This window comes from Gouania willdenowi, chromosome 20 (genome assembly GCF_900634775.1).
Source record: "Gouania willdenowi chromosome 20, fGouWil2.1, whole genome shotgun sequence".
NCBI lineage: Eukaryota > Metazoa > Chordata > Actinopteri > Blenniiformes > Gobiesocidae > Gouania > Gouania willdenowi.
Window position 1 is genome coordinate 10,452,339 of NC_041063.1, and position 25,958 is coordinate 10,478,296.

Sequence of the window (25,958 nt, forward strand, 5' to 3'; positions counted from 1 at the left end):
ACTGTGCTTTAAATAAATACGGCTTGAAGTGTATCAAAGTATTTAACATCTTGATATTAAAAGGTTTATATTTACTGAACAAAGGTTAACTGTTTTCAATACATCACAGCAAAGAGCTTAGGGGCCTTCATTTTTGAGTCAGTTTACCTTGACGGGTGAAGACAACAAGCTCCCTGTTTCACTGATGTTCACACCAGATGCGTCACGAAATGTCTGTACGTCCAGATTACATACAAAGTCAATGGATAGCTGCGGCCCAGATACGAAATCTTTCCAGTGCGGCAGTGCGGTGCGACCCCTACATCAAGTGCTTTGGCCGTGTGAGCGCGCTCCCGATTTCACGCATATCCACACATTCGCAAGAGTTGAAAATATTGAACTCCTGCGGCTGTTTTGCATGACGAAAGCCAATCAGAGTCCTTGTTGACTATGACGTCAGGACGTCAACACGGACACAGGTCTGTTCACCTATTCAACCATGGAGTAGAAGCTGTGTGTGACCACCTGGAGCTGCATGACACGGCCTTTATAACCGGGACCGGACTCGGAAGGATTTGGCGTGGAGGAGAATCAGCGGGGAGGTGGAAGTAGCAGGTAAAAGTTCTCTCTGTAGTTTTCATCTTTGAATATTGGCACTGAGCTAGGACAGCATTAGCCGCTAATCACAACGGCTTTTTTCACTGGTGGTTTATGTTTATGTGAGGAGAAAAAAAAGCGCAGCTCCTCGCTTCAGAAGGCAGTGAAACTCACCGAGTTGGATGTGTCGCTGGTGGGCGTTGCTTCGCTTCAGATGCGTGTATGAAGCAAATGGGGTCATTTGTTTATCCTGTGGTACGTTTCGTGCGGCAGATGTGTCCACCGCCGCAGAAGATGCATTCGGTGTGAACACAGCATTAGAGATTTGATATATAGGCTACTCGCTTGCTGGGAAATGCCTTAGAGTTTGCAGAAATTGCCGTGTTTTTGCAATGATCTGGCCAGCTGCTCTCAGAAGGTTTTGACACCCTGTTTTTGGACTCTGATTGTATAATATCATCTGTCATAATATTTGCAATTCAGTTGTCCCAAAGATTTCTTCTAGACCACCTTTTTTCTCATCAGCATCAACACCACCAAATGCAACAGGCTCCAACACAGGACAAATGAGTCCAAAGACCTTTTCAATCACGTTACTAGCATGGCTAGTTTGCTAACCAACGACTATGTGAACACATAGTCGTTGGTTAGCAAACTAGCTATTAATTCTAGCCAGCAATTCTAGAAACATTCTGAGGTTATGTTTTAACTGTTTGGCTATGGAGAGGGAAAGGCTTTGCTAGATTTCAGCTTGGGAAAAGCTTTTAGCTGCCTAGCCAACAGCTAGCTAACACAATGATGCAATGTAAGGCAATATGTGCTTTTAAGTTTTCTGTTTAACTGAATACAATTAACATTTATTAGCTTAGAAGCGAAACTGTCCACTGCTCAAAGCAAACGTTATAACAGATTTCAATAAAGTAACTTTTATGTGTGACTGCTAAGCGAAAGGTGCAAGCTAGAATTAGCTGGTTTGTCAATAAACAGTACACATTTATTATGGTAAACTGCATGTTGTGCAGTTTAAAACTAAGTCAACCTATGTAATATCAAGAGAAATGTCTCTATTAAGGTGACTAATAATTTCAAATTAAGTTTCCCTCAGGATTAATCTCAGGGTTCTTGATCCACTATAATGAACCACCATTCTGCTCTTTGACTTTGTCTGAACAAAGTGAAACTTCCAAACTACATTAGACATAAAGTCTCAGCGGTGAAGGAGTGTCTTTGTCACCGACTCACGGTCACGGCTGTCATTTCACATTCAAATGTGTTTCCAGGATTGGTATTCAGGTTTACTGCCACTTCATTAATAATGTACAGAAACATGTCTGGAGACGTTAAAAGTTATAACACAGCAAATTGATTCTGATAGCTTGGAATAGAAAATCGTGGCAACATTTTCACCTGATTCTCAGGTCAAACAATTACCTCAGAAAACTGCAAAACAAATACTCCAAAGATAGGTTCATGATTTCCCCCCTAAAATCAAATATGCTACTAATATTTTCAATAAAGAAAAAAAAAAAATACTTTAGAAAACAAACCTAATCATTAGTTGAAAATGACAAAAAGGAATATTTTATAAGCTGTATTTAATGTAGCATTTCCCCAGAGTAAGCTAAGATAAGTCCCTGACCCGGATCAGAAAAAGGGGATAAAGAGGATGTATGGTTTTTCCATTAAATCAGGTTATTATTATTATTATTATTATTATTATTATTATTATTATTAATAATAATAATAATAATAATAATAATAATAATAATAATGTATTGGATTTATACAGCGTCTTTCACTAACACCTAAGCTTTTAACATAGCATTATTCTTTCACTCCACACACACTGGTGGTAAGCTACTATTGTAATGTAATTATTTTTGGTGGGACTCAATTAAAAAAAAAAAAAAAAAAATCTAATTAATTAGGGACTTTGTAATTAATTCATCAGTATTAGACACGAGAAGCACGTTCCAGATTGCTGACTCAGCGATTTTTGGAAATTAACGTTGGAAAGCCCATTTGCGACTTTCAAAAAATCCTATACAGTTTAAATAAGTTATGACTACATTCAAATTTGGTGGATTGATGTCGAGTTTTCACCTCTATCAAAATGTCGAAATAGCTAAGAATGAAATTGGGCGTTTTCGAAAGCGCTTTCATTTTTTTGTACATTGTTTTCTTTGGTTTTTCTGTCCTGTTCTGTTTTGTAAAAAAAAAAAAATGCAATGTACTTTTGATGACAGTTGTTTGTGAAAATGAAATTTTGTTTGTTAATTAATGCAATAAAGTATTAAAAAAAAGAATGAACTATTTTTAAAAAAAAAAAGCTTTAAGAGGACGGGTTGCTACACAATAAGCTTGTATACGACTTTGTTCTTTAAGTTAAAAGCAAACAACCTTCAAAAAAGAGGAAAACCCCAATTCAATGGAAAGAGAAAAAGAAGAGTTGATAAGGTGATTAGTAATATGAGTCAGCACATTAACAGCTAGTAATGTCACACAAAGAGTAAAGAAGTTTCAGTAAAGCTATGGATCCAAGTCATCCATATGTTATAAAGATCACACATCTCAAACCACTGCTGAGAAGTTGCCTTTTTTTAAGCAGGCGCTGCTTGACGCCCTGCAGCCAGAGCTGGAACTTCTGCAGGTGTTCTTTTATGTTGGAGGACCCGTCGTCCTCGTCGTCATCCGTTTCCTGCAGCAGCAGCAGAGCGAGCGTTTTTATCATGGGAAACAAATGCTGGCATTAGCTGTTCATGAATAATCAAGAGTTTTGTCAGAACTTCTCCATCAGCATAATTTAAAGTATCAATCTGATGATTATGTATTTGGTTTTAACAAAGCTTTTTGCTGATGAATCTCAAACTCCTGAAAAGAGTGAATATTTCATTAAGTGGTGCCACATTGTGAGAAAAATGCATTTGTGGGATGAGCCCATGAGGAATTTGCCAAACAGATTGTCTTTGTTGTTTGGTGGATGATCTGATTAAAGTCTAAAGAAAACAAGACATTTTGGCTATTTAGTCAGCATCAGTGCTGTGTGGAAGAACCAAACATGGCAACAACAGCCTGACAGCTCCTCCTCATGCTGGTCACCAGCCTGCTCACACTATAGTGTTGATGGCACCACATTCAACAACCAGCATTTGTCAGCAAACATGATGCTGTTAGTCTCTGGCACAAACATCACAACCCAAGCTTTTCCCATAAGGGTTCAATGGGGTGGATGACAGCACTGCTGGTTGCCCATTCCCATGTTCCTTAATACGGCTGCTCAATTTAAAAGGAAACTCAGCTTCTTCAAATGTACAGTATATATATATATATATATATATATATATATATATATATATATATATATATATATTAAAGCTATATAGACATTAAGATTTTTAGAAATGGACAACCACATCTTACTGAATACCATATGAAGAGATGCACCATGTTTAAATTCCTGTACCAGTATCAGGGTTGGGATCAATTACATTTTTCAGTTACAATTACGTCTTCAATTATCCATATTCAATTACAATTGCATCATGATTACAGTTACCAGCATTTTTATCCCAATAACAAATAAATTACTAAAATAAATACCTAAAAGTTCACCTTCCTCTTGTGTCAGCTTTCTGTTAGCATCCCTTATGTTAACAGCTACTAAATCAGCTGTAAAATGCACTAAAAACAAATATATATTGTTTTTATATATATATATATATATATATATATATATATCATCTGATTTATTTCCTATCTATTGGTTACCTTGTTAGGGTTCCGAATCAATGAAAATATAGGTTTTAATATTTTTAGTGTGGGTATCTCAGCTTTTTTTTTGTGGGAAAGCTTGATACGTACTTAATTTTATGTGTTTTATTGTGCTGAATGTGTTTTATTGTGGTAAATGTGTTTTATTGTGGTGAATGTGTTTTATTGTGGTGAATGTGTTTTATTGTGCTGAATGTGTTTTATTGTGGTGAATGTGTTTCATTGTGGTGAATGTGTTTTATTGTGGTAAATGTGTTTTATTGTGGTGAATGTGTTTTATTGTGCTGAATGTGTTTTATTGTGGTAAATGTGTTTTATTGTGCTGAATGTGTTTTATTGTGGTGAATGTGTTTTATTGTGGTGAATGTGTTTTATTGTGGTGAATGTGTTTTATTGTGGTGAATGTGTGACAGAGGCATTTCTGTCACTGTTTTAGGACAAACAATAAAATCTATCTATCTACTAAACATATTTTAATAATTGTTAACTACATATGTGTATAACTGTACACAGAACTGTAACATTATGCCAGTTTTACGTGAAATTACAATTGACAATTTTTATAAAATTTTGAATGGCAATTACAAATACAAGTCACTTATCTAAACTCAATTACAATTGAATTAAGATTACGACAGCAACAGATTTTTTTAAAATTACAACTGTAATTATGCAATAATTGTAATCAATTATCCTTTACGCAATTACAATTAAAATAGACCCCAACCCTGACCAATACTAACTAATATTATATACAAAATATCTTGTTTTAATATCTGAATGATTTATTTTACCTTAGGTTTGAGACAGAATTAAGATCTTTTTTCCTTCTCAAATCTAAACATTTTGATGCTTTATTTTGAAAAATATCTGATATCTGCTGATGTCATAGTCTCATAAATACATTTACAAGAAGTCTACTCCTAAATTTTGGTTGGACTGCACACCAACTTAATATCATGTTCTTTATTTTCTATATTTTCTTAAGTTTTGTAAAACATAGAAATAGCCACTGATTAAAAATGAATTATCTTGCTGATATTACACAGAGATATGAAATATCTTAGTCTTAAATTGCTAAATGTGTTTTTCATGCCATGCTGTGATCACCTGCGAGGCGATGTACTTCTCCAGAGGACTCTCCACTCTGCCCATACTCAGCACGCCGGGGTTGGTTGGCAGCTCGGCGGGCGACTCGTCGCTCAGCAGTAATTTTCCCTTGAAGTTGTGAACCACGCACACAACCTGCGAAGCACAAGTGACTCGCCTGTAATTAAAAGTCGACGAGGACTCGCACACACACGGCAGCATTAAAGGCACAGCAGGATCTATGTTTACTTACATTTACAGAGAGAAGAAGTTTCATAATGAGACAAGCCTGCAGGTTGGGTACATGACTTTTGTAAACTTTTAACTCATTCACTGCCAGCCCGTTTCAGAGCAGCCAACCCCACATCGCCAGGCGTTTTATTTGATTTTCACTGATTTTTTTTTTTAAGACTCACAGATTGTTTTGTACTATGACAATCTGAAATCTGAAACCAGATTTTGAAAGATTAGACTCTCTAGTTTCATCAGAAATTTTGTTTCGAGCGTGTTTCGTTTACGAGAGGCAAGTTTCACACAAATCGCCAGTTTGTGACAAAAACCTGAGAAAAACGGCCTTTTCTGAAAAAACCTATTAGTGACTATGAAGCATTTTTTTTTTTGCTTTAGTGGCACCTCAACATTGGTTTCCTTCTATAAAACTATAAAAACAACACTGAGACCGAGCTTTTGATGGGAACATTATTATTATTTTGCTATCTATGTCAGAGCTGATTGGATTTCTTACTGTATTTTGGCATTCCTCCAAGTCTCTCCCCCCATCAGTCTCCCCACGCGCAACTTCCTCCTCCCGCACATGCCGAGTGTCACCGCTTGCCCCGTTTTTTGATCATTTTACCTCACCATCACGACACTCTCAATAGTCCACTTAGTTCCACACATGCTCTGGTCGAGTGTGAGCTGCTGGGAACTTCAGCATCAACTCTTGTAGCGCCATTTTCTGTCTGGTAAACTCCTTTCCTCTCCCTCTGAGCTCTGCCCATCACAGTTGTTCTCTCATCCAAAGGTGCGCTACTGCCACCTACATGTCACCAGTTGGTCACTACATCATGGTACAAGCTCGATATTCACAGGAGTGCTTCGTCACACCGTCTCCTAGCAACCCCAGCCGAAAAACACAATTAACATCTTTAGACGTCTTTGGCAGTCAATGAGTTAAGAGTGTAAAAACATGCAATCAGAAAATATTCATACATGCTGTTTAAAGATTGGAATCAAACTTCTGTTGGATGTGAAACACAATCCGTCAAGGTTTTACTTTTTTATTCTAGATCAGTTACAGACATCATGCGCACTTCAGTGTTTACACGTCCCGTCAAGTATTTTTGATTTATTTTTGTTGTGTCTTGTTTTGACTTAAACATAACCTAAGTTGTAATAATCCTAAAATATCTAGAAGCTCCTTTCCTTCACTGATCAATTACAAAAATAACTGTTTTTTTGGGAAAGCACAAAGACACAAAGAGAAAAAGACTTAGATGATGTTTCAGTTTGTGCCAAAACAGTGCCACAGAACTAAACAGCAGATTATATAAGCTAATTAAAGAAGTAATACAATTTTTTTAATAAAATCCAAATTATAATAACTGGTAAATAATGTAACAAGATGCTGAGCCCAAAAAGTAATTTATTTTAAAAATGTACATTATGGGGTGGGCTGTCCCTCTTATAGTGTAAAAATTGCATTAAATAACTAAATGAGAAAATGATTTATGGATGTAGAGAATAGTATTATACACAAATGCGTATGCGTAAATATGTGTGTGTGTTTCTATATACCGGTATATTATTTTGGAGAACATTGATTATTTCTTACCTTCATTTATATGAAAACATTTAATAAAGTTGTTACATTTTGGGCTAAGCAACTCATTACAGTTCAAATTTCGAGTTTTATTACAGTTTTTTTTATTTATTTTTTTTTATCATATTTCGGGCTCAGCACTTTTGTTACATTATTGACCAGTTATTATATTTCGGGTTTTATTACATTTTCTTCAACAACAATTTTGAGTCGTAGTTACATATCGGGCTCTAACATGCCCTTAAATGGTTTTCATAACATTTAAAGCAATAACTTCCTCTTTAGGCACTTTAAAGTCATTATTACGCACTCTCTTTTCTTACTGCATTTACCATGGAGGGCACTGTGTACTGTATATATCCACAACCAATGATAAAACAGTTGAGTCAAGGCTTACACAGAGGTTTGTTTACAGTAAATAAGTCAAATTTGACACACTGAAGGTACAACGTGAATATTAATCAATCTATCGTTTCAGTTTTAAATCTACTGTAGTGGCGTACACGCAGAGTTCAAAGCAGTTAATATCCATATATTTTTAAAAGTCTGACTGTAATTGATTTCAGAAAGTGTATCTCTTACTTTCCTTTTCCTTACAGTGTTTTTCAGTAGTGACTCCTACATGCTAAATGGGGATGTCTCACCAGGAAAGTGGCGATAGCACTGCCGATGAAGAATCCAGCAAGGACGTCTGACCAGTGGTTGCGATATTCAGCCACGCGGTTCAGACCAGTCAGGAGAGCCAGACACATGAACCCCAGAGACAGGACTGGCTTTGCGAGATGCGTGCCCTTGGCGTGCACAGTGCACGTCACATACATCTGTCATGCAGGACACAGAGACACAGGCATTTCAGGTTCAATGTTAATTTTCATTATTTCCTCATTGAAAAACAAATAAAGTATATTATCTATCATAATAGTAGGTTTAGTTATCTTTATTGGGTATATTTAGTTCTTTATATTGTATTACAGTGCATACGGAAAGTATTCACAGCGCTTCGCTTTTCCCACATGTCATCATGTTACAGCCTTATTCCAAAAGGGATTAAATTCACTTTTTTCCTCAAAATTCTACACATAATACCCCATGATGACAACTTAAAAACGTGGCCACAGATAGATGTGCCAAGCTTGTGGCTTCATATTCCAAAAGACTTTAGGCCGTAATTGCTGCCAAAGGTGCCACAACAAAGTACTGAACAAAGGCTGTGAATACTTATGTACATGTTATATTTTCATTCTTTATTTCCAATAAATTTGCAAACATTTAAAAAAAAAAATGTTTTTCATGTCATTATGGGGTATTGTGTGTAGAATTTTGAGGAAAAAAATGAATTGAATCCCTTTTGGAATAAGGCTGTAACATGATGAAATGTGGGAAAAGCGAAGCACTGTGAATACTTTCCATATGCACTGTGTATATCTTTAAATCTTTTTAAGGTATGTAATATACAGTATATAAGGTGTGGATTATTGGTGAGATTTGTGTAAATGAGTATTTGTAGAGTGTGGCTGAAAGGTGATAAAACACTTTCCTGCTTGTTTTTTAAACAGTTGGTTTTGCTAATTTCCTAAAGTTTATTCTGAGTACGAAGCTTCTTTTAATGTCTTTTGAAAAAAGCATGAATGTCATTGCATTAGCCATCACCCGCGGTACAGGCTATAGTCTGAATTGTTCACAGTATGTGGTATGGTTTAGGGATCTCCCTCAACCGCCAGACAGCAGGACAGTTGGTTGGGCTGTGAGTTATTTTAAACCCACATTGCCATCTTGGACTTGTAGAATAAAACTGAAAACTGAGAATTTAACATTTTCCCACCAAAAAAACTGCAAATTCTTCCTCACATCTTAGACAGACCAACTTTAATTTCAATACATTTGTTTTGTTTTTTAATTAACAATGATGGCATATGCATCAGTGAGCATTTTATGACACTCCTTGAGATATTTCTAATTTCTTTAATATTTGAAAATACGATTAACTGAAACATCAAAACATCGAGCCATGTTGAAAACAAAAACGATGAGAAAATAAAAGCAGCATATGATGTTCTTCAGACTACCCTGACTCCCTCTTCCCTGTTCCCTTCCTCCTCACCCAGGTATAACACTGCCCTCTCTTTTTATATTCTCCCTTTATTAAAGTCTTTCTCACCCTTCCTTAGGGAGGGCTGGTGATGGTCACAATTATGCAATAAAATAAATGTATTAATTTAACTGCAATGCCAAAACATGCATTGCTGTTTTAAAAAGATCGCACTTCTTGTAGTGTTGACCATGAGTGTTGGCGTTTGAGGCAACATGTTAAAAAGAAACGACACTTTTTTCTTCAGCTGAATTAGTTTTCTTATTTCTTACAGATGATGTTTTGTGGGGAATACATTCAGTGAGGCATCACATTAAAAAAATGCTTATGTTTTTTTCATGGAGATATTTATAATGTGATGTAAAATTGGGTTGGGCAAAGGGGGTCTATGTATATATATATATATATATATATATATATATATATATATATATATATATATATATGTGTATGTATAAATAGAAAATACATATACAATATTGGCAACACACACACAGGGACCGTGCAAATTGGCAGTATTCACATGAGAGATGTGATTATTCAGTTTCTTAGTTTAGAAAAGAGTTCCTGGCACCCTCCCTGTGACACCAGAGGTGATTGAGCCTGCTAGAGAAGGAGCTTTGCTGTTCTTACAGCAAGTGATGGAGAGCATGATTTAATCACTGTAGATAACAGTTTGTTCAGCCTCCTGCTCCCCACAACAGTTTCTTGAGTGTCCGGTTTGCAGCCAATAATGGAGCCTTCGTTTTTGATCAGCTTGTTCAGTTTGTTGGCGTTGCTAGCTCCAATGCTGCTACCCCAGTATACAACAGCATAGAGAAGCATGCTGGCCACCACAGACTGGAAGCACTTCCAACATCTTGCTGCACATGTTGATAAATCCAAGCTTCCTAAGAAAGTAAAGACAACTCATCCTGTCCTTGATGCAACCAACAACTGCAAAGTTATCAGAGAATTTCTGCAGGTGGATTGACTCCGAGTCATAATTAAATTAGTCTATGAAGGGAACAGGAATGGAGACATCACAATCCCCTGTGGGTAACCAACACAGCTGACCTCCACAGAACTTGACCCAGTTAAATGTACTGTGGCCTGCTGGTCAGTTAGTCAATGATCCATGAGGTTGTAGGAAGGCCATCCCCACCACACGTAGTTTCTCACTCAGTAGCACCGCTGGATGGTGTTGAACAAACTGGAGAAATGAAAGAGGGTGATTCTGACAGAGCCACCAGATACATCAAGGTGACAATGAGATTGTTGCAGCAGGTAGATGAGGTTGGAAAGCAAGCTACTGAGTGTCAAGACAGAAACTTACTTGAGAACTAAAATTGGCCAGAAACAGCCTGTCCAGGACCTTCATCACAAGGAATGTGAGGGCCACAGGTCAGTAGTCTATGAGGGAAGATGGTATCTTCATCTTTGGTACCAGTAGCAGGCATGATGTTTTCCATAGCACTAGCACCTTCGTTACCTTCAGGTTACGGTTGAAGAAATGTTGGAGCACCACAGACAGATGTGTGGCACAGTTCTTAAGGACCCTGGGACTGAGACAATCTGGCCTGACCATTCCGAGCTTTTCATTGAGCGTGGCCTGAAGTAGCCTGAGGTGACAAGGGGGCTAGGGGGATGACTGGAGCCCAGGGGGATCACTGTGGCTGACAGAGAAGACAGCGGAAGGGAAGGTGAAGGCAGAGAGGATGTGGGGCTTCGGAGGTAGGTCTGAAGTAAGACAGTTGGGGAAAATATCAGTGGAGAGAGCTAAAATGACCCGATTTAAAAACACTTAAACTTATTCGCCCTCTTCAAAGAACCGCCCAGCAGGTGGTATTTTATTACAAATCCTGCTATTTGTTATATCCCAGCCAACATGTCTTTTGTGCTGTTCTCCTGGAACTTTCTCTTCAGTTTTCTCCAAAAGCTGTCTTAGGTCTCTCTTATCTTCACCTTTAGGTCTCGCTGAACTCTTTCTAGTTTTTCTCTGTCTCCAGACCTGAAAACCTCCTTATTTTGATCTAATAGAGCCTTCAAATTGATCATAATCCAGGGGAAACAGGGGACTGGGCTTGCTGGGTGGACTGCTCACAGAACTTTATGTATAGTCTGTGACACACTCAGTCATACCATTAATGTCCTCTCCATGTGGCATGCAGAGCACATCCCAGCCTGTGTTTTCAGAACAGTCCTGAGGTACTTCAACAGCATCCTTTTTCCACCTCTCCCAAGTCATTCTTGACACAAGCTACCTCTTTACCAGAGGTACAACTACTGTGGTGTCATTAGCGCCTGGTTGTGATCTGACATTTAAAGTCAGGGGAGCGCAGTGGCACTGTTTGCGTAGGGGACTTTAACGGTAAGTTTAAGGTCCTATTATGTCTGGTGGTAAAGTAGACTTAAACTTATGGTAATTGGGGAGGACAGAGTCCAGGTTTACATGTTCAAAGTCCTCAGTGATGATATTGAGCTCCAAAAAACACAAGAGCACACCGGTAGCTAGGGATGGGTAACTTTCACATTTGAACTGATATTCGGTACCTGTGAATCGGTATTGGTACACAACAGTACCAATATCTGGTACTTCTTCAAAGCAGTGCCACAATGTCAACCACTTTCTGTTAGCTATTGCTGAACTCGCAGCTACTGATGTCATTACACTCTTGAAAGTGCAATGTACTGCATGACTGTAAGTGAAACGGTACCAGGTTGTACTAGATTAATTTGGTCAGAACCGATAAAAGTACCAAATTTGGTACCCATCTCCCTACCGGAAGCTGCTGTAATAGGCTGCCATTCTCATGGCTCCATATTGATAAGACTTGATAGAATCCAATCAAAACCTGTGGATGTAATTACTGAAACACTCATATGTGTGCAGATGGGACAGAGTGACAGAAAAGTACAAAAAAAGCTCAGAACAAGACAATTGTAACAAACAAGACAGACGTATTAACCACTGAACTTATCAAACTAATATAAAATATAGCCAAATACAGTATATAACCAATATAGCCAAACTTTAACCTATGCTGAACAAATACTGAGCAAATCACTGACAATTATATCCAAATATAATAAATAAATCATTAAACGTTGAGAGATTAGATATATGGAGGGAAAGCACAATAATTACAGTAGACCTTCTTTTGTGAGTGGCTTTATGGATAACAGCCATGTGACAACTGTTTTTCAATATTCATACTGGCCTTATTTTAGTACCAACAAACTCATCTTTGGGGATAAGAAGAAAGAAGGGCAAAAAAAGAGGAAAACAGACGAGAGAAGGCAGATCTATGTTTGGTTTGAATCTCTAATCTGTTGTGTTGAGGGAACATTCAGGCTCCAGGGACAAAAGTAAATATATGCGTTTGAATTACCACTCTCCTGCTTGGCAATATCAATCGTTTCTACTGTTCTTATGACTTCAAACTATCCTTCCGGTCACCTTCTAGTGCTATTCTAAGGCTAAATAGCTGGCCGATGGCCAGAAGTATAAATATAAATACAGTTTTCCTGTTAAGATACGAAAGTTGATAATTGCATGTTTTAACCTGCTGTGCTGGGCTCAACAACACATAATATAGCCCTAATATGTGTGTTCTGACTTGAAAAAAATAGCAACAGCAGGGATTTAAAAAATCTGTTTTTCAGATATTTAAAGAATGTCCACAGTATTTGGAGGAACTTGCTTGCAACCAATTATTAAATTCTGATTATTTTCCCTGTTTCTGGGTAATTTGAACAAAAAAAAGAAAATAAACATGGTAAATCATTGACAATGCGCTAAGAAAATTCAATTCAATAAAAAAAAAAATTATTTGAGGGGTTTTCCAGCTTCTTTACATCTAATAGCAACAGTAGAACATGGTTTCAAACAATCTGAATTTTGTTTTTTTTAAATAAATGTGTACAATGGTATTGTTGGTTCCAATAATCCTTGTGTTGAGCCCCAACTGTTTCATGTATAAAAACCTTCAACAATTTCTGCTATTGATTTTTAATAAGGTCACTGATGATCAATTGTAATTGAAGTGATCAAAAAACTGTTAACGTGAGCCCACCGCCTTTAAAACATACATTATATTTGATCCAAGTAATTACATATTTTATTATAATAATTCCCACCATGAACAAAAAATGGTTTAAAAATTAAAGTCAAATATAATTTTGACAGATAAAGCTTGAAAAATACAAAAACATACAAAGCTCAGTAAAAAAAAAAGTGTGTGTGTGTGTGTGTGTGTGTGTGTGTGTGTGTGTGTGTGTGTGTGTGTGTGTGTGTGTGTGTGTGGACTGCTTGACCTTCACTGGGTTAAAGTGAATTCCTCTGGTCATTGTAACCAGTGACTGATAAGAGCTGTCACATGCCCTTATTTTATACAGGGTAATGTGCTATACTGCTATATGGCCCCTGTAATAAATGCGTACACACACGTGCGCACACGCACACACCACACGCATAAAATAGTAATTGAATGTTGGAGATGAATTGCTTTCAGAACACTACAGAGGTATGAAACATGAGATTGCTGTCTGTTCTACAGGCTGTTAAATATATATCTTGCAAGACATTTATTCTGACAAGTTCAAATTCTTTTTTTATGGTGCTTTTCATGAACAGGTTAATGCATTACACTGCGCTACAGACTGCTCACTGTAAGAAGTAAAACAGAAGGAAAGAGTTCAAAGAGATTCCTTCAATACACTTGAACAGATTCTAGTCACCCTTTTGCCTCCTTGTTGAGACATTTTACTTTGGCAAGATGCTTTAATAGCTTCCATTATTTAGTAGTCAGACAACCTGATCCACAACAAGAATAAAAGATATGATGTAGCGCAAACCATCTAGGTGGCACAGAGAAAAGAGGTTTAAATTAGGTTTAAAAAAATAAATCAATCAATAATAGAGATTGTTACTGGTTGGCAATGGTGGTCAATTGTCCTGCTCATTGGGATTTATGTGAGTTAAACTACACAAGATACAAAAGCCAGGATCAGATATACCAATTGAGCATTTAAGTATATATATATATATATATATATATATATATATATATACATGTATATATATGTATGTGTGTGTATATGTTTTATTGACCAACTGGTAAGAGGAGTCAAGATGGTTACTGGAATAAAAAAAAGAGTACAGATTACATCACATGCCATTTTCTTCATTAACATAAACCAGGGGTCTGCAACCTGCGGGTCTGGGGCCTAATGTGGCTCTTTGACTCTTATGCAATGGCTCACTATAGCTTTCAAAAAAACTATTGAAAGAAAGAGTTACTTTTATTACAGCGGCTATTAATGATTAATGACAAATAAAATCAAGATATAACAATTTGTTAACCTAAAAATAAATCACGTTGTGCAATGACTCAGCACCTTCCTACTCCACCTCCTGCAACATCTACAGACCATCAACTAAGAATTTGAAGATACTGTTTTATTTCTTGATAGGGATGTAACGATTAATCGTAAGGCAGTTAAAAATCTATTCATAGGTATCACAGTTCACATCGATGCTCTGAAAATTGAATCGCAGTAATTTTTTTATATATATCCTTCTCGCCAAAAGTGTAGGCGGCGGGCGGAATCTCCTACTACTTTCTTTCTGGCCGCCTTCTACTGTTAAACATGTTCATAAATAGAGATGTAACGATTCACTCAACTCCTGATACGATTCGATTCACGATACTGGGTTCACGATACGATTCTCTCACGATTTATTTTACAAAATGGGACTGTAGACAAATGATGACGGAAAAATATTCCTTTCTTTTTTGGGGGAAAAACATAGAAAATACTGTATTATTGTCCTTTTATCTTTAATTGTCAAAAGAGTCCCTTGATAAACTATTCAAAACAATGCAATTTAACTAAAAATAAATCTTGAATGAAATAAATAAAGGAATAATACAAATGAAGAAGAAGCTTATTAATTTCAATTCTGGTTCTATAGTAAACAATACAAAACTGCATAATAGTTCTTTTTTTTTTTTTTTAAGTGCAACTGAAAATGTATTTTATGCCTTAACAATTGGACTTTAAAAGAAAAAAAACCGTCATTGCACTGATATACGTCAGATATTTGTTTGGACCAGCAGAGGGCGCTGGTAACCCAGTGGTCGGTTGGCATGCAGCTAATGTAGCAGTGAAGAAGAGATGCTATGCTAGCGGACAGAGCTAATAGAAAAACATGACTTTTACAGATATTCACGTAAAATTACAGATATTCTTTCGGTGCTAAAGGGGTAAGGAATAATTTATTAACATGTAACATTACCATGTAAGAGTAGAAGGCGGCCAAAAAGAAAATAGTAGCAGATTCCGCCCGCCGGTACACTGAAGGGATAAAGAGAAGGGATAAATATAGAGCGCCCTCTGCTGTTTAAAAAAAGTACTGCGATTCAATTTTCAAAGTATCGATATCAATCGTGATACCTATGAATCGATTTTTAACTGCCTTACGATTAATCGTTACATCCCTATTCATAAATGATTCCTTACCCCTTTAGCACCAAAAGAATATCTGTAATATTACGTGAATATCTGTAAAAGTCCCGTTTTTCTATTAGCTCTGTCTGCTAGCATAGCATCTCTTCTTCACTGCAAGGATATCTGCATGCCAACCGACCACTGGGTTACCAGCACCCTCTGCTGGTCGAAACAAATATCTAACGTAAATACAGTGCAGACTGTTTTTTTTTTTTTTTTTTGAAGTCCGATTGTTAAGGCACAAAATACATTTTCAGTTGCACTTTTAAAAAGAAAAGGAACTATTATGTAGTTTTGCATTGTTTACTATAGAACCAGAATTTAAATTAATAGGCTTCTTCTTCATTTGTATTATTCCTTTATTTATTTCATTCAAGATTTATTTCTAGTTAAACTGCATTGTTTTGAATAGTTTATTAATGGATTCTCTTGACAATGAAATATAAAAGGAAAATAGTACAGTATTTTCTACATTCCCATTTTGTAAAATAAATCGTGAGAGAATCGTATCGTGAACCCAGTATCGTGAATTTAATCGTATCGGGAGTTGAGTGAATCGTTACGTCCTTATTTGTTGATGTCAATTTATTTTATTTTATTTTAAACTGTTTTTAAGTAGCATGATCAATACAAAGTAAGTCAATTAAATCAAACCTTATATAATATAATTTTAACTGTAATTTAATTCACTGTATTGTCTTCATTGAGAAGGTATTTTTTTATGGCTCCAGGAGGACTTGAATCCAGGTGAGATGAGACAAAATGGCTCCTTGTAGAGTAAAGGTTGCATACCTCTGACATAAACAAACAATTCCCAAAACTGAAAACCTGTTACATAATGGTCTAATAAATGTATTCGGAAACTATTGGACGACATTGAACTAGAAAAAACCCAGTCTTAAGTCACGAGTGAACTAAAGTAGTACAACCTTAGCTGTGACACACTGCTGGATTTGGTTTCCCTTGATGTTTAAAGAGCCATAAAGGAGCTCTAATAGAAAACAGAAGAGCTAAAAAGCCCCTACCACCTCAATCTCTGGGAATGAGAGGAGGAAATAAATCCAGCTGTAGAATTTAACACGCAACCTTATGTAGCAAAAGGTGACACATTTACCTTGAGAAGTAAGCACCTTGTACCTAAAGTGGAATGGCAAACTGTCACCAAACATATCAATGATCAATATGATTGAGTACAACATGAAAAGGACACACAGATGTGAAGTGGAAAAAAAGGTAGAAGGCATGGCAGGAATTTAATTTCATCTTCAACCTCTGTCTTTCTCTCTTTCTCTATAAACACCTTAAGCGACTGTAATTTTCTGCCTGTCAAGGTTCACCATCCCTTAAAGCCTCAGCATAACTGCAATAATGTTCCTTCAAACAACATGGCAACACTTCTTTCTAGATTGGTGGGGTTTTTTTTTACAAGCAGGTTACAAGTAGTACAAGTAGGTTAGCGTCAGGGTTGTGCATAACCATAATCATAACCTGTGGACCATCAATCATTGCCTAATTAAGGGTGTAAGAAAACAAAATATGATTCAGCAATATATATATATCGCAATATTTCACCAAGCGCTTATCGTATCGATCCAAAAAATGTCCAAAACGTTTTTTTTTTAATCATGTTTTTTAACAAAAAACGCTAAAATCTGTATAGCACGTACACGCGCGGTCACTCGGTGTCAGTGAGTCAGACATTATTAATCAACCTCACTCCTCAATGCATTTCAGCTTGGAAGTTGATTGCTTTATTTTCATAAAACATACATGGGCACTTTTATAGATGTATGTGGTTACTGAAAAAAAATTAATAATAATTATAATTTAAGAACTTCTAAGAATCAGAATCTGTTGTAGAAGCAAAAGTTTTACTTTTTTGACAAATGTAATTTGACAGTTTGATTAAACATACCACTTGTTTTTTATATTCTTGAATTACAGTTCGTTACTTGTTCTCGCAAGTTTAAAAAAAAAAATGAAATACTTTTTATTTCATACATACCATTTTTTACTTGTAAAGGGGAAATTTGTAATTATTGATATCGCAATGCATATCGTATTGTTTAGTATCGGGATGAATCATCAGATTCATGGCAATGCAAAGCTCTATACCTAATTATTATTTTTTTTATTACATTTAAAGACTAAAAAGCTTAGAAAACCTCAATTATTTTCAGTTGAAGTACAAACAGATTAATAATTACTATACCCTCTTTCCCTATTGAACACATTTCAGTTGAAACCAAACTATTGTTGTTGTTGTTTTGTTCCTCTTTTCTCTCTTCTTTTACCCTCTTTGTTGTAATAGAATATTCTTAATCACACAGAGCTAGAGATATCAGGTCTTTTCCACAATGAAAAACTCACGGCCAGGTAGAGAGCAGCATAGACACTGAGCGCAGCCTCCTTTGATGGGAAGGTTTTCCGGGCCCTCAGTATGTCGTCCTGGTTCCCTGTGCACGCCTCCTGATGGCTGATGTAACGTACGGCCTGCTTGCAGCCCAGTGCCGTGTAATTTGGCTTGCAGACGGTCAGGAAATAAGGCGCCAGGTTCCCTGTCACCACCTGCCCCGCGTTGACAAAGATGTCAACGATGAAGAGGCCAAAAGTGTAAACTCCTTTAAAGAAAAGACAAAAATACATTACGTTATCATATATGGTATGTGACTAAGCAAAGCCAGGCAAATGTATTTGTATACAGTAGTGCATTTCATAAACAAGGCAATTCAATGTGCTTTAAATGATTAAAAAGTGCAGAAGATTTAACATTTAATAGTTTAAGAATCAATAAGAACAATAAATCAGCAGTAAAAACATTAATACACAGTAGAGAAAAAGAGTGCCTTCAACTTTGATTAAAAACAATTCCCATGTGACACTGACTTCAGCTCTGTTTGTTCCACTTCTTTGCAGCATAACAACTGAAAGCAACGTCACCATGTTTGCTGTGAGCTCTGGGCTCCACTATCTGATCTGTGTCCATAGATCTGAGAGAGACCTGCTGGGTTCATACCTGACTAACATCTCACAGATTTATACACCAGCAGCAGAACTTTACAGTCTATTCTGAGGCTGACTGGGAGCCAGTGTAAAGACTTTAAAACTAGAGTAATGTGTTCTGATCTCTTTGTTCTGGTTAAGACCCGAGCTGCAGCGTTATTATTGATATCACAATGTACTGTATATCGTATTGTGTAGTATCGATTCGATTATTTTCAGTTTAAATACAAACATGAATAATTACTATGCGTTCTGAACCAGCTGTAGCTGTTTGATGCTTTTTTGGGGGATTCCTGTCAGAAGACCATTACAATAGTCCAGTGAACCAGCTTGTCCTGATCTTTCTGAGTCATCAAACCTTTCACTCTAGAGATGTTCTTTATTGTTCTAGATTACCTTACAGTTTCTATAGCAAAAGTATCAGGACAGATATTAAACAGACATGTTTTAAAAAAAAAAAAAAAACACAGAACATCATAGTTTGTTTACTAGAGGTGTCCCGATCCAATATTGAAATCGGATATCGGTCCGATATCAGCCAGAAAACGAATATCGGATTTTATCGGACTGCATCTAAAATCCCTGATATAAGCTCTCTGATAAAATGTTCCGCTCCAGCACTTCTATCCATAGGTGACTGTGGTTCACACTCCAACAAACTAACCTACTGTTGCTGACTATTGCTCTTTGTTAAAGTAACATCACTTGATCAAGCCTTTTCTAACATTCCACACTACAAAATAGCGTAATTTCCGGGCTATAAAGTGTAGTTTTATTGGCCGCATTACAATAATTTAGCAATTTTCTAAGGAAAATCCACACAAATAACACAGCCTAACATAGGCCGCACTCTATTGGCTGATGAGGGTGCCCTTCAGACAACTTGGCCAATCAGAACGGGCAGGTGGGCGGGCTGCTGTACTCAAGTTAGGTTTCATGGAAATGTCCGTGTTTCAACTGATACGTTTCCTTTACTACATGAAGACTCCTCTTCACTGCCCCACGTCTACATATCAGTCCATTTACAGCTTTTTATGGTCACTTGTTACTGGAACCAGACTGATACACCGCTTTGTCCGCTCTTCTTACCGTGAACTACCGCGGAGCGATCACAGCGATGTGGACTCAATCGCTTCTGAACAAATCCAACGTGGTGATTTGGTAACTTCATGCTGTTATGTTACTATAACAAACCGGCTGACTTTGACTGGAGACGGAGCAGATACAGCATGTATCCAGGCTGTTCTGATCTCCGCTCCGTCTGTCCGTCCTCATTAAGGAAGCGTCTCCATCAGCCTCAGAGTCCAGAGCACCGATCAATCCTGAACAAACCTAACGCTGTGGTTTAACAATTTTATGCTGTTTATCTTTCTATTACAAACTGGCTGACTTTTACTGCATCCAGCAGCAGCGGGCGCTTGCTCACTCTCTCTCTCTCTCTCTCTCTCTCTCTCTCTCTGACAACATCTCTCCGCGTCGTTGCTATGACGAGGCAGTGTGCATCATGACAAAATGAGTGATCATAATGATTCAGTGCAAGCAAAAACAATTTAATGTTCACAATTTCATTGTTCCACCGGATCTAATGTGACAGAGCTCAATTTTGTGTGGCATGAAGCTTATAAAACCGTGAAAAATCCACAATTTAGCCGCGTCACTGTTTAAGCCGCTGGGTTCAAAGTGTGAGAAAAAATAGCCGCTTATAACCCGGAAATTACGAGAAGTCATAAAGTAAAATGTATGATATCGTTTCGGATCAATATCGGTATCGGCCGCTACGCAAGGTTGCAATATCAGTATCATATCGGAAGTGAAAAAGTCCCAAATGTTTACAGTTACAGTATTCGTTGAAATGCTATCAAACAAACTTACCTAAATATAAATATTTTTTATGAATGTTTTTAAGCTGTTTCAGAATGTGACATTTTTTATTGTACTGGTGTGGATAGATGATGTTTTAGGGTGTCTTTTAACAGCTGTCCAGGGAGAGCAGATGAATTATAGCCATGAGGCGAACTCTAGCACATTGACTGTAATGTTGATGAATGTACATTGTCCCTGTCAAATAAATGAAAAACTTAATAAAAAACACATCTCTATAATGTCACTCAAACTTCCTATTCTTTATTGCTCGGCCCACTGCTGCAAGGAAAAGAATCTTATCTTCCAGATGGAAAAAAAAATCCTTGGAGCAACAAATGTACTTCTACATTAGAGTCAAAACAAACAAATACACGTGTCTGCACACACACATACATACTGTACATAATTACAGTAAAGTCGGTGGTAATTCAGCCAGCTGTAGTGGTGAGAACATCATTTTTTTTGTTTTTGTTTTTTTCAGTGTTGCTTTCTTTTCTCTTTCTGTGTCTGAAGAAGCCGTGTAAGTCTCCAGATGCTGACAGGTCAATTTCTTAATGAGCATCAAATGATTTGATCGAGAATCATGTGACTCGGTTGCAGAGCTCTTCATCCCAATGTTGTCCTACTTTCTCCAGCGTGAATGAGGAAATGTGGATGCTGTGTGTTTTACGGATGACTAACATCAGCCAGCTAAACCCCCTCCCCTCACAACCTCATCCTGCCTGGCTTAGAAAACACAGAAAAAGGCTGAACCAAAATTGCTTATTGGGGCATAAATGTGATTCAGTTTGCCTGCATCGAACAAAGCCCAATCTGCTGCAAAGCCAGTGTGTGTGCGTGTGTGTGTGTGTGTGTGTGTGTGTGTGTGTGTGTGTGTGTGTGTGTGTGTGTGTGTGTGTGTGTGTGTGTGTGTGTGTGTGTGTGTGTGTGTGTGTGTGTGTGTGTGTGTGTGTGTGTGTGTGTGTGTGTGTGCGATCAAAGACGACTTGGCATGGACGCCCACTGGAGTGATTTGTGTGTGCGTCTGTAAATGCTTGTTTCTATCCGTATGGGCTTTCATATGAATGTGTTTGTTTTGGACACAAGTTTAATGCAATGCAAAGTTTCTTTGATCTCAAAGCTACAGAAAGCATTTAGCATGCAAGAACCCTGTAGATTAGTGTGAAAATGTTTTTTTTTTTTGTTTTTTTTTTCAAAACAAAAGAACAAAATAAAAAAATTCTTTAACATGAATCATGCACATGTGCATTACAGTGGAACTGAAAAAGCACAACACTTTTAACCTCAGCAATTGACTATGTTACTTAATAATTTCAAGTAATTTAAGTCAGAATAATTATTTCTTACATCAAACTATTAATTCGATTTGTAATGTTATTTGTGAGATTTTGTTACAGAAATAGATTTCTGGTCTGAATTTCATTACTTCTCAGATTAAGTCTGGTTTAGTAATCAAGGAGTTTTTCATTCAGTAGTTTAGATTATTACTTTTTTCCTACCAATTCTAAATGAGTTAAAACAAAATCTTTGAACAATAAAACATTTGTCCGATCTAAACTAGGGCCACCAATTTTCTGTATACCCGTTTCGTTTCCATTTCATCGCCTTTCTTTTTTTTTAAAATTACTTTACTAACTATTAAACGTCTCGAAATCACACCAAAGATGCTAAACAGGGTAAACAGAAACAACTACTGTTCATTTCATTTTCATATTCTTCAGACGACTTAAGAAAACAGGATGGTTACACTGGAATCATGCAAGGTTACGTCACTTTAGCTACACTTTTCACCCATAGCCACGGCTTTATAGTAAAATACCACAAAAATGCACGATTTGGTCCCGATACAATACTATACTTTTCAGATTGGAATGTACTCATAATAATCTGACCTGCTGTTTCATCGCAACACATTAAAAGCACAGTTCAGATAAATGTTCACTAGTCAATTAACACGTAGCGTGAGATTTTGATTGAAATCATGTGGGAAATTAGACGTATTTGTCCGTTTGCTACGCTTGTTAGATATTCAGTCACCCGTTTTGCAGATTTTAAATAAAGAGAGAGAAAACATACACCGTTCAGATCCCTTTTTATTTTCCAATACATGTTGTACTTTCAGCCCTGGTATATTTGTCATTATTGTGACAGACTTTGTGCTATTGAATTAGATGTGCAATCTTCCTCAAGGACTGAAGAAATTCCATCATTTTCCATAAAACCATCCTAAAGTAGAGGCAACACTCAAATCATAGGAACATAAGACTAATGAAAATATCAGCTATGTTGTTTAATTAGTCCATCTTGACCTTGATTAGCATTAGAAATATACATTTGTTCTCTATGTATGTATTAATTCTAGGCAGTGGAAGAAGGATCTATTGGCTGTCCAGAAAGTCGGGGAGGTTGGTGACGGCTTAGCGTTAGTTGTTTTCAGGGCCACAGATAGTGGACTACGGCTGTGTTGGTGGTTAGCTACAGTGGACGGGATGAGGGTTTCATGTCTGATCGTGGTAGTCAAAGCAGAGCGGAGCCTCCTCGGGCAGAGGCTTTGGTGTGTGCTATCAGTGTACAATGGTAACTGGTCTACTTAAGGCACTCTGACAAGAACTGACCAGGAGAGAATTCTTCAATTACATATCAATAGCGACTAGTGATGCACCAAAATTCCGGCCACCAAATTTTTTCGGCCAAAAATGGTCCAAAGGTGCATTTTCGGTTTTTTGTCCACGTCTGTATTTCAATACAGCCTAGCACTAAAGAGTCTTCTGAGCAGAGTTGATGGGGCACGTAAGTGTGTTTTATGTTCCTGTGTCACTTAGACACTGTAGTTGTGTCATGTGTTGACCTACGTCAACACGGACCACGCTGCAGCTTGGCAAACAGCTGCGCCTCAGCAGTAGAATCTGGTTTCAGTTTGTCAGCGCTCGTTTTAACAGAGATGCTCTTTATTACATCACAACGATACTTGGTCCACATTATGAAGATCATTACTTGGATGAGATTAAAGCAGTGCGCACAAGAAATGATGCATGGCTTCAGCCTTCTCCTTTTTTGAGCTTCTATAACTGAATAATGTGAATGTTGTAAAAAAAAAGTTAAGAATGTAAACTGCTCAAAATAAAAACTAAACTAAACTTATCAAAGCACACAGAGACGTGTGTGCATCTTGGAGATGCACACGCTCTGGTACCTCAATGCACTTTGTGTTTTAATGAGATAATTTATATATAATTTGACTCTCTTTCAGCAGCTCTGTTATAGGCCTGTACAACTAGGGATGCACCGAATATTGCAAAAAAAGCCACATTCGGCCTTTGGTTTAGTGAGTTAAAGCAAGGCTGAATAGTAGCGTGTGATGCAATGACGCAATCAAACAACGTGCAGTGATTTTGAGTCGGAAAAGTGTGTGCGCGTTGCTGCAGGAGCAAAACAGCAGCTCCTCCTTTCCGCACACAAAAACAGCCAGACTCTCTCTTTTCCGCTCTCCGTCGTCCGTCACCATGTAAAAGTTGGAAGCCGTCCAATTCCAACGCCAAGTCCGTTTTTAGGGCCATCAGCCACGAATCCGTAAACATCCCCATCGTTTCCTCCTTACAATACACCGGGTCTCGCTGCATAAACTGGTGTAGCAGTATTTTGCGTTAAGAATGATTGTTTAGGCGGTTATTAAAAAGATGAAATCAAAACCTTAACTTTATTTAATTATGACTAGGAGGGAAGGCTGTGTCTGGACTTGTTACATCTAAAGTTGAACAAGCAGTGCCTTATAATGTACATTGTACAAAGCTTAATATGTGCTGCTGAAGTTGAGTGTGTGACAGCAACAAAACCCATGGCTATGTTCTAAATTTAGTCTTTCCCAAACAGCACAGCACACTGAGTCATTACATAAAAAGAAATAGCGGGCTCCAATAAGATGGTAGGGCTGTGGAGTGCCGGATGCTTCGACTCACATGCAGCTGCTGCTGCTTCCTAAGAAGAATCATTATGTCACGGACAAACACACTCACGCACAATTGCATATGCCTGGCACAAGCATACAAATGAAATAGCACAGAAGTTAACATACAGTAAACATGCTTAATCTTACATCAGGGCGTCAAACTCATTTTAGTTCAGGGGCCAAATACGGAGCAGTTTATTTTCAAGTGGGCCACAGATTTTAGGCTGGAACATTAGTAATTCCAACATTATTGTACCCTTGTTGGCACTTCTAGGTAAACTAGGGCTGCACAATTAATCAAATTTGGCTGACACGATTAAATTAACCTGATCGTTGGCAATATTTACAATTAAAATAGTGGCTGTGCACTCTATAATAGTGTATTTATTCAGTTAGTTACATTTTAAATTATTGGGGTACATGTTTTGAAATTAATTTTTTTATTTATTATAGGGACAGTGCATATTAATACACATTTCTGTAAATATGCCAGAATTAGAATAAGGGCTATATTTCCTCTGTAGTCCCTAGAGCAGTGTTGGGGTTCGGTGCCTTGCTCAAGGGCATGTCGGCAGTGCTCAAGAAGTGCCCTGGCACTTCTATAGCTACCAGACCCACTTCCGTATTTTAGTCCACACCGGGACTTATACCGGCAACCTTCCGGTTACCAACTAATGTCATTACGGACTGAGCTACTGCATCATTTTCCACTGTAAAAGTAGTGCAATAAAGGCACTGATTTTTCCTTAATATGATAAATAACTGTGATTATAATCAATGATTACAATAATGATCAAAATAAATAATAAATAATCATGATTATCATTATCATTTTGGCCATAATCGTGCGGCCCTAATGTATTCATAAAATACTAAATATGTAAGAAACCGAAAATATCCAAGCGTGATGATATCAGTCCCAACAGGATCTTCACCTTAAATTTTCTAGGTTTTGTGACCAATTTTCTATTAAATTAAGGGAAATATCATGTAATAATTTAAGGAAACTTGAAGAATTTTGTAAAATTTTGAGTTTTCTTTCTGCAATCATGTGATATAAGCACTGGGAAAACTGTAAGCCTCTGCAAATATTGTTGAGTTTTATTTACACAGTGATTCATGTTTTCTCTGTCATTTTTTCTGGCTCCTGCGGGCCGAATTGGATGTCACAAAGGGCCAGATTTGGCCCACGGGCCATGAGTTTAAAGCATGTCATACATGGATGCTATTTAGATACAACACGCTTCTTATCTTGTAACTTTTATAAATCATTTAAATAAACTTGTCTAAAAACTGTAATCAAACCT

General features: G+C 37.2%; 1 protein-coding gene across 3 annotated transcripts in view; it reads right to left on the reverse strand.

Annotated features, from left to right (window-relative positions):
• plppr5b (phospholipid phosphatase related 5b) overlaps window positions 1-25,958 on the reverse strand; it is a 65,124-nt gene that overhangs the window by 7,885 nt on the left and 31,281 nt on the right. For all 3 annotated transcript variants that reach the window (XM_028435037.1, XM_028435036.1, XM_028435038.1), the window contains 3 exons: window positions 18,210-18,460; window positions 7,903-8,079; window positions 5,458-5,592 (listed from right to left, as the gene is read on the reverse strand). In XM_028435037.1, the coding sequence (XP_028290838.1) occupies window positions 5,458-5,592; window positions 7,903-8,079; window positions 18,210-18,460 (563 nt within the window). The remainder of the gene's footprint in view (window positions 1-5,457; window positions 5,593-7,902; window positions 8,080-18,209; window positions 18,461-25,958) is intronic.